Source organism: Branchiostoma belcheri, unplaced genomic scaffold (assembly GCF_001625305.1).
Source record: "Branchiostoma belcheri isolate BF01 breed outbred unplaced genomic scaffold, Haploidv18h27 scaffold135, whole genome shotgun sequence".
Lineage (NCBI taxonomy): Eukaryota > Metazoa > Chordata > Leptocardii > Amphioxiformes > Branchiostomatidae > Branchiostoma > Branchiostoma belcheri.
In genome coordinates, this window is record NW_017802769.1 from 472,999 (window position 1) to 483,019 (window position 10,021).

Here is a 10,021-nt window from a genome sequence, read left to right on the forward strand (position 1 = left end):
CGGGGGGGTGTTGAAGGGCCGGACAAACCCCTCGGGCTCAACTCCCCCGTAGCGGTAATTTAGATAGGCGGGCGAAGGACTCTTGGCTGCCGAAGGAAAACGGCAAACGGCCCGATACTAGTTTGGCATCCAGGGTAATTTTAATACCTTGGGATCATTAATGCCCGTGATACTTTCCCTCTTCTCCTCGAGGATCATGAAAGCTGTCAGCTTCGCCGTGTAAGACGCGATGAAGATGAGGCCGAAGAACGCCCAGACCGAGGCCGTCATCTTACTGGTGGTGCCTTTGGGGTTGTCTGCGGGTACGGCGCCGCCGAACAACATCCCCCACATCAGCCAGATGGCGCTGAACACCGTGAACTTGTGCTCTGGTGTAGGAAAAATCAAGTATCAAGTAGTTAAAGTAACCTTGGTAAAGAAAATGGGGTCGTGTGGCGCAACGGCAGCGTGCGCGACTCGGAATCAAGAGGTCCCGGGTTCGAGTCCCGACATGCCACCGATCTTGTGCCCTTGGGAAAGGCACTTTACACGACTTTCCCCACTAGACTCAAGTGAAATTAAGTTTTGTCTGTCCAATATTCGTTTCAATGTGCGGGACAAAACACCAGCAACAGCTGCCTCTGTTCCGCGTGTATTGTACTGTTGCAATTTCAATAAATCAAATCAAATCAAAGAAATCAAAGAAAATGAATGGTACATTCACATGGTTCAGCCTAACAAACTACTGATCTGTTTGCTCTTACTCATACACATTCATACATATATATATATATAAATCTATATCGGGACCATCCCTTCGAAGTCTATCCTGCCACTTGCTACATGATGTAATCCTACATCACAGGGTGTCAGCTACAGCACCAGTCACCATGGTTACAGCCGTCTGGTTCAAGTCATTGACCTCATCTGTTTGTAAGGCCCAAAGTTTGCATATTCTGTTCATCTACAGCTCCCAGAAAGCAAAGTAAAGAACCAAATCATATCCTTTGCACATACACGTTACTTTGTACAGATATCAGAAAGGATTTGATACAATCAGTTATAGGATGTTCTTAAGACTGAAAAAAACGTTTTCTTACACAAAGCAATATGCCTGTACAACGAGTCTTCGCAGTAAGACTCTTAGGGCTCTCTGGTCTTTACTTTAGTGACCACGTGAGGCTTTTTGTAATGTTTTTGTTCGTGTGTTTGTATAGGTATTGCAATGTTAATTTGTATTTGCCAGACAAGTAACTGTAACTAAAAAAATCAGTGTTATTCAGCATGTTTTTGTACAGGTTGCGAGGCTGGTTTTTCTGAAAATTAACGCACCCTCCTCTCCGGCAAACAGCCGCCTGGCCCTGCCGACTCGGGGACGCAGGAACTCGAAGACGAAGATGGCGAAGGCCATGCCGTGCACACAGACCAGGAATATCATCAGCCACGACCACACATCCAAGGGAGCTGTGGAGAACGTTGAACTTTTTATCCTCTTTAGTAACTTGGGATATTTGGGGGGCTTTTGTAATGCACTCCGTGTTATGTAGTGTGCCCATATGGCATATCATTACCTCCGGGGAAGGAGACATCCTTCCGCGGAAGGGTATTGTAAGAGATTGGGATTTTCATGTTCGCAGCTGTTTCTCGCGTTGGGGTGGACGGATTTTTTTGGGACTCGGTATACGCTTTTTCTTCTTGTACTTGGGTTCTTGTGCCGACCAAGCGTAGATAGGCACAAGAAACCCAGTGGTCGGGAGAGCATTCCAATGATACCAATGTTTTCCTGTTTTGAGGGATTCTGCCTATGGTTAGGGTTTAAGGAGTGATATGCCAAATTAAGGAGAAAGCGCATCACGAAAGCCCCCCACCCCAAAGCCCCAGTTGTACAGTCTGTCAACTCTGAATTCAATGACTGGTTACCCCCATCCCGTAAACAGATATCCGGCAGAAACACACGTAGTGCTAACAAACTGGACACTCCCATCTGTAGAACAACTCGCCACAAAAACGCTGCGATACCTTACATGACAAACTTGCTGAACAAACACTTCAACTGACAATCTGTAAATACCGACGTGACCTCGTGAATTGTATTATATATAGAAGACTATACAAGTTTTATCACGCTTATATTTATTGATTTTAACCCGAATTTGATTCATTGTCATTGTCTCCTTAGCGTTTTTAATCTATTTCATTGTAAATGCCTGTCAATTCAGACTTATTGTCTGCAAGAAGGTGTGTGAATAAAGTTTCAAAGTCAAGGAGGTTAAACGTTCTAGGATTTTGTTTCAGTGTAATTTTTGTTACAACCGGACACGTAGCGCTGAGAACATATTGATTTCAAATAAAGAATATGCGGATGTTTTTACGGTCTGGTAAACGCTAGGATGGACCAGGAGGCGTACCGAGAAACGCGGACGGGGAGACGCTGCCCTTCCGCCGGTTGACAAGCACACTGATCCCCGTCTCGACGAACGGCGCCGAGAAGTCCATATACTCATATCTGGGAAGATGATGTGAAAATGAGAATGGCAATTCCATTATAACAGGCTTTTGTATGACATTATTCCAGCCGTGTTATAACCTACCAGCAAAAATTGAACTTGATCTTCGTGACAGAATATAAGACAAACTTCCGGGCACCTTTGACACACATGCAAGCCGAAACGTCGATTGAGAATTCAATGTGCCTTCACATATTGTGTAGAATGGAAACATGGATCAGAGCAAAATGAATACGGTAGCTTCTCTTGGTGGCGGTATCGTAATGCTGATGTCTATACGTAGCACAATCGTCAACTGAACTGGTGATTACATTTCAACAGGTGGCTATCTAGTTTGAGGAGAAGTTGGATCATTTGCAGTTGCAGTCCGTACGAAAAGACTGAAAAGCTCTTTCTTACACAAGGCAACATGCCTGTACAACGAGTCTTCGCAGTAACTCTTAAGACTCTCTGGTCTTACTAATGCATGTGAGGCTTTTTGTAAGGTTTTTGTTCGTGTGTCTGTATATGTATTTCAATGTTAATTTGTATTTGCCAGACGTAGTAACTGTAAAAAATCAGTGTTAACGTTATTCAGCATGTTTTTGTACAGGCTGCAAGGCTGGTTTTTATGAATAAAACTGTTTGTCATTTAAAGCGACCATCAAATTGTCTGACTGAAATTTCCACATGTACATTTTAAATACGTCTTTGGAATTGAGCGCCAGTAGAGGCCCTGACCATGACCAGCCTCACCTTTCCTCGTTGATAGTGAGCGGCGCCACCGCCATGTCGGCCTTCTCCGCCACGATGTCTCCCACGACCCCGTTCCACTTGCCAGTCAGACTCAGCTTGCCGAACTTTCCGTCATTCACAAGGTACACCTGTTTGTACATAAGGCCACACCAAATAATTCTTATGGATGACGTCCTCTGGAGACCCTAGATCTATAATGCGGGAGCGCGAAATCATAACAAGAAGGCAGAAAAAAACAAGATGCCCACATTGAGATTCAAAGTACCTCGTATGTAAAGTGCAGATCCTTGGCCAGCTGAAGCAATAGTTCCATACAGAATCCTGAGCAGCATTTGATGATGTGTCCCGGCCTAGGAATACGAAGAACACTGGTTAAGCTTTGGTCCCAATTGGGAAATGCCGGGTACTTGCCGGGCTGTTTGGGGGCACTTTCGGGCGTGGATCCTACGTGGCCCCAAGGGACACCCTGAGGCTGTCGGGCTATTTTTCGGCCCAGCGAGGCCACGAGAAGAATTTAACTCTGACTTAAATTCTACCCGGACCCCGCTGACAAAAAGACGCCGTGACCTACCCGTGAGATCACCGGAAGGTGTCCCTGCGGTTGCCGGCAGCCTCCACCGGGACAGATTTGTGTGTACACCGTACGAACTGTTTGAACCTCCTTGGTAAGAACGGGTCAAATGTGTGACGTAACAGATCAGATGATTAGATTAATGAGCACAAACTGTGTATTGCGTGGGTCACTAAATATCGTCAGAGCATCAACCGGGTGCCTGCCGGAGACCGACCAATGAGGGTAACAACATTTTTAACAAAATGCCACTGAAAGAAACTTTTAATTGTGACCACGACAGCCGGTGCCCCTCAGACTCCAGAGCCCGGACGGGATCGGCTGGGGCTACATCCCCGACGGGCACCGGCCGGCGCAATTGGGACCAAAGTGTTAGAGCGAACATTAAGAAAAACAATTCTACAGGAAATCTTACAGAAAAAATACACTATAAACACAATAAAACTCAGCATATATATACCCTTAGTCTGAAAATAAATTTTCTTTGATCCTACCCAAATATGTTTTATTCCGTTCTATTGTCAGTTTTTTTTTCCTTATACTACATGTAAGTTCCTATTTGCATCCATCTACTTACGGTCCGTCTGTAAGTTGCTTGCATTCTACAGCCTTCCCCATGCATATCGTGTCATCCTTTTCTGAGACGAAGACGAAGGGATCCTCTTTGATGGTCACGATGTTGAAATGTCTAGACGTGGGGAGGGGGGTGAGCAGGTTGCCTAAAGACTGGGTAAGCTCTTTCAGAGACCGCTCCAAGGTGACGGTGCCATTGTACCAGCTTCCAACCTGTATCCATAAAACACCTTTGTATAAAAATATTTCAAACTTCGTTCAATATCTAAGTACGGAGAAGCATATTGAAAGTCATTTATCTGCCGTCTTGCAAACTGAAGACAACCTAAAAACATATGCATTGTATGACACATTGTTATCAAAGTATATTTGTGTTTAAAGTTAAAACTTTTGGTCCAACACAAAAAATTCTCTCACCTAGAGCTTTCGACCAGTCACTCTGGTCTTCCTCAGTAGACTGACCCAGTGAAGCTTGTCACGTGACTTCTTTGAAGTGTGACGTCAACACTGGGTCAGAGGTATCTGGTAGACGATGTCGGCCCCCGTCGCGGTTCAATGAGGGGTCAGTCTACTGAGGAAGACCAGAGTGACTGGTCGAAAGCTCTAGGTGAGAGAATTTTTTGGGCTGGAACAAAAGTTTTAACTTTAAATATGTAAATACCAACACAGATGAACTTTCATGATAAACTACATTTGTATCAAGAATAACATGACATACTTGATAGTTTAAAGCAGTCTAGTTACTACCTTTTAGATTAATAAAAAAGACTCACCCTATCAAATACTCCTCGCTTGTCAAGACCAACTATGGCAAATAATGGGTTTTCAACAAACCCGTCCTCTCCGAACTTCATCATCGAATTCTTCTTACTGAAACCCTTCATAAACCTTTCAAGAGAATAGAAAGCAAACTTCAGATTGCGACATTCAATAGGCTAGATACAAAACACTTTTAAAGTAAGAAACTATCAACAATGAAGTTGGAACATACCCTGCAAGGAGCTAGTGATGGGATTTCTTTTATCGTCATATCTAAATCGTAGATTTCTGTTTAAAGAACACACTAAAGTCGATATCATTACTGGGAATGTATACGTAAAGGTCCACAATGATTGAATTAGGAAAGCTTGGAAATAGGCAATTACATGTGTGAGGTAGGGTTCTGATGTCAATTCCCAAGTTGAAATAATCAATGAAAGCTAATGCGATTTTGTTTTTGGTGTAGGAGAGCCAATCAGTCGATAGCTAAAGATGGGCATACGTTTTGGGTTAATTTTCAATTAGCGGGTTCGGGTAGACGATAGAGTTGAATCGTCAACACCTTTTCCTGGTTATCTATTCTATTAAAGAGGACAAACTATCTAGATTAGATATTAATTGGCTATCAATATTTCAAAATGACCCTATGGACACCTTATAATTGAATTTGCCGTATGCTATGATTAGGCCATGAAAGCTCCAACTGGACTAAAGAATATGGCTTGATTGATTTTATTGACTTGTTTTGCAGCGAAGAATTGCGGGGTTGACTTTTGATACAGAGGTTGCATATCAGGGTTATGTGTGAGAATCATAAAATTGTATACTTTTGATTTGATTTGATTTATTGAAATTGTTCAGTGCAATACACGTGGGACACAGGCAGCTGTTGCTGGTGTTGTGTCCCACACATAGAAACCAATACAGGACTGGCAATACTCATTTTCACTTGAGTTAAGTGGGGAAAGTCGTGTAATGTGCCTTTCCCAAGGGCACAAGATCGGTGGCATGTCAGGACTCGAACCCGGGACCTCTTGGTTCTCTTGGTTCCGAGGCGAGCACTCTGCCGTTGCGCCACATGACCCCACGACTTTTTTGTAGTACGTACATGTAGAAAATTTAGTGATTTTTTTATATCAAACTAGTATCACTAACCTGTCAAACGCGTTATCCGCGCGCAAACGTCTCAAAGAGGCCAGGTCCTTACATCCGTTGGTTGCATTATTAAGGTCGGGCGAAGCAACCTGGTTGTTTTGTTGTAAGTACACCGACAATCCCTCGTGAAGAACGGACAAAGCGTCCTGCAGGGCGAGTTCTATCGTGTACTGAGCCTCGCGAAAGTGTAGCAGGATCAGCCCCAATGGATACTCCTCCGGCGCCTGGGGAAAATTGACGACCCTAGACGAGATGGACTGGAAACCGATCCACACGTGGTTGTCCTCCAGGATTCCAATGGACTCCGCCATGTTGAATACCCATGATGCATCAGTAGTGGAGCAGAAGAGAATGACAGCCTTTGCTTTGATAGCACGTAACAACTGCCGCACCTTCCTTGTGGAGTAATGGTTGGCGTTGACATCAAATTTTATAACTGAATCTAGTTTCCATTTATCTGATTGGTCCAAGTACGTCTGCACGTAGGAAATGAACTCTGTATGACCCGGAAGCTCAGTTTTCAAAATGGCGAATTCGTGCCACCCTTGAGAGTCGAGGACGTCGAAGAGCGCTCGAGTTTGATCTTTTAGTGAAGCGCTGATCTGCAACAGGGTTGTGTCCTGCGCCTGGAGTAAAAACCAACAAGGTTCACCACACGCACACGGTGACATTTTCTCATAATTACTCGAACACAACAGGGATGTGAACGAATGAAATGCAGCAAAGGCCACCTCTCCTCAATGGTAAATGTCATGAATATTTCTATATATGTTACAGACCTGACAGGTTTATTCATTTAGTCATAAACTGTCCTGAAGACGCAATATTATGTTGAACATTCATGATTTGATCTTGACACCCGAAGCAGATGGAATAGAGTGACGAGACGTTTAGAACTTCAACTTGAGTGCTAAGAACTGTCAGATCGTGATTGTCAGTTCAAATAGCATCACTTGAAAGAATCAATTCGGAATTTACCATTGGTATTATATTATTGAAAGAACATAGGGCTGAATTTTAAAAATGTGAAATAGTAGGTCAATCATTCGAAATTACTCTCTGTTTTATACCCTATACCTACCCCCAAATTGCTCATTTCCGCTCTCACTAGAAGCCTTGGACAAATATGACCGCTCGAGCCACCTTTGGTGGTTACTGAAGGCCGCTCTTGCGTCATAAACTTGACCTAAAGCAGTCCAGGTGGCGGTTACCAAAATGCAACTTGACAGAATCTTTAACCTGTGTCTTTTCTGTGGGCTTTGTGTAATATGATTGGCACTTAGGTACCATTTAAGTTTTCAGAATCATCGAAACCACACAATGCAACATTTCTGTATTGGCTAGATACAAAGTCATCGATGACATGTAATTTAGAACCGTTCCATTTGAAAGAGTTTTCGACGTGGTAAGATGATAAAATTGCGCAAAAAGAAACAAACTCAGCCTGTTATTGACTTTACTGAACTGATCGAAATAAGTGCAAACTTTGCTGAGGAATGTAGACTTCCTGGCATCGAAGTAGTGTATCACAGTGTCAATCAACCACGAAATAACTCTATTATTCATGATAGACCAATCAATGTGGAATGAAGACCTTGGCATTCAAAGGTAATCAAACTGCAATGAAAGAAAAAAAGTGATTACCAACATTAGGCCACACCAATTTAATTTGTTGGTTCTCGGATTTTTTCAGAAAAATATGAAGCGACAGGGCGAAAAAAATAAAACAGGTCTAGGCATCCTATTATAGGCTTAAATGCTACAAAATGAGCCATGAAGTCAACACAAAAGGCTGGGTTAAAATTTAAACATTGAATTTTGAACTTTTAATCCAACCACTGCAATGATAGATGGGAAAACTGTAACAACTAGGAAGAAAAGGACTTTCCTCAACTGTTGGGGGGCAAAACATGAGCATTTTTCAGTTGATTCAGGACCAGAATCAATTTTCTTTTTTTTTGCAAATCAGAAAAAAACGAAGAGGCGAATCCGAGAACCAACAAATTAAATTGGTGTGGCCTTACCGTCTAAGTGTCAAGCTTGATGATGATGTCCTTAAAGTTTGCAGAAGGCTTATCTACAGATAATCCAATACTTAAGATACCACACGCATCATTGCTGCACACATAATGCACAGCACTTCGTGAATTAAGCAATTCGCCAGGTAATTTAAGAGAGAAAATTGCTTTCGATTAGGTGAAGACATAGGAATGGCGTTTCCCCCATTGGAACGCTAAATTACAATACTGGGAATATTGCAAATGGTGTCATTGGCCTTTAAATCTCAAAGCAATATCCCTGCGCTCTTAGAGTTTATGGGAAAGTCAGTTTCCTGACCTTATGAATTATTGAAAATGTATAATTATGTTGAATTACAGTAATTATCTGTGTGCCCGGGAGAACACGTACATTAACCATTGCCGTCACTAAGCTCCAATGATGTTTTACGATGTAGATTTGCTGATGCTTGAGAATACGGTAGTTGCACAAATGAACAAGCCCATTGCACAATTATCCAACCGACTGTTCGCACTCATCTGTCATGTCTTTCCGATAAGAAAGGCAATTTTGAGGGGGAAATAAGTTATTAAGTAATTCATCTTGTCGATGATTTATAGATAACTCAGCAAGATCCTTGTCTATATGGGGAAGTGTGTTATCATGCCTTGAGTAAACAAAGCTAAGTGCCTCCGAAGCTTCTTTAAAATTCAAAGAACGACCATATGAAAAGAATTTCTTTGCAGTAGAGCAGTAGATAGAATGCGTTCACAGATAATAAATCTGAAATGTGCGCATAAACATTTGCTCTTTGAAAAATGTTATATATTTTTGGATGTGTTTGGAAAAAGAGAACAGGAATGAAACAACGCACCTGATTGGCATTGAAAGTTGGGAAGGCGATGTGCAGTCCAATCACGGGCAAGTGCAGATACCCCGCTACCATGGCAACGAACTGCCACGCCCACTTGTCAGTGCTCCCACCGGACAAGAGCAGAGCGTCTACGTCATGTAGCCTCCCACAGACAGCGTCTACTATCTCTAAAGGCGTGTGTTTCTGTAGAACGACTGACTCCGGTTGTATAGTCACCGTCCTATTGGTCAAAGAGTTGATTGCATCAACTTGGCTTTGAAACGGTCTTTGATACCCGGCACTTGTGAAGATGCCGCCGACTTTTGCCAGTCTTGGCGCCGTTGCCGTCTGTTGTCCATCATCTATCTCCTCTATAACATCGCTATGCTGTGCTTTTTGTAGTTTATCTCCGCCTACGTGGAAGTAGGTTGGCGCGATAAAAGATGGAATAGAGGTTGATGTCGGAACACCTACTCCTCCAAGGAGGGAACCATTAAACCCCATCTGCCCACTGGAGATTGTTGAAGCCATTAACAAAAGTAGTGTGGGACTGACGGAGTTGACTTGAATCATGTTGATCTGTCTTATAAGGTTCTGTTAAGATCAGTTGATGTATGGAGCTTTATCAGAAGGTTGCCTGTAGACTCACCATTCCTGTGGTCGTGAGAAAGGTTGTCTTCACTTCAGCCCACGGTGTCTCTGATTGATTGTTTCGTGTTCAAAGTCGTACTTGGACTTCAAGCAAGCCTCAGATTAAGCTGGCGCAAAGATGTGATCGATGTTCTTGGGTAAAACTTTCCATCTTCTCCCTCGATGTCAAGTCGGAAAATGTACCTGTTAGTAGTCCATCAATCTTTTCAAAGACGAATAGTTTTATTTTGTTTCGGTTGC

General features: G+C 42.9%; 1 protein-coding gene across 1 annotated transcript in view; it reads right to left on the reverse strand.

The window, feature by feature from the left end:
* The window catches only part of LOC109464272 (glutamate receptor ionotropic, NMDA 2A-like), a 15,688-nt gene extending 5,985 nt beyond the window's left edge, over nt 1–9,703 (reverse strand). Inside the window, exons 1-9 of the mRNA XM_019761220.1 lie at nt 9,152–9,703; nt 6,280–6,905; nt 5,139–5,253; nt 4,370–4,578; nt 3,487–3,571; nt 3,222–3,349; nt 2,388–2,485; nt 1,312–1,443; nt 148–368 (exon numbers count right to left, since the gene is read on the reverse strand). Of these exons, the coding sequence (XP_019616779.1) occupies nt 148–368; nt 1,312–1,443; nt 2,388–2,485; nt 3,222–3,349; nt 3,487–3,571; nt 4,370–4,578; nt 5,139–5,253; nt 6,280–6,905; nt 9,152–9,703 (2,166 nt within the window). The remainder of the gene's footprint in view (nt 1–147; nt 369–1,311; nt 1,444–2,387; nt 2,486–3,221; nt 3,350–3,486; nt 3,572–4,369; nt 4,579–5,138; nt 5,254–6,279; nt 6,906–9,151) is intronic.
* Between the last annotated feature and the right edge of the window lie 318 nt (nt 9,704–10,021).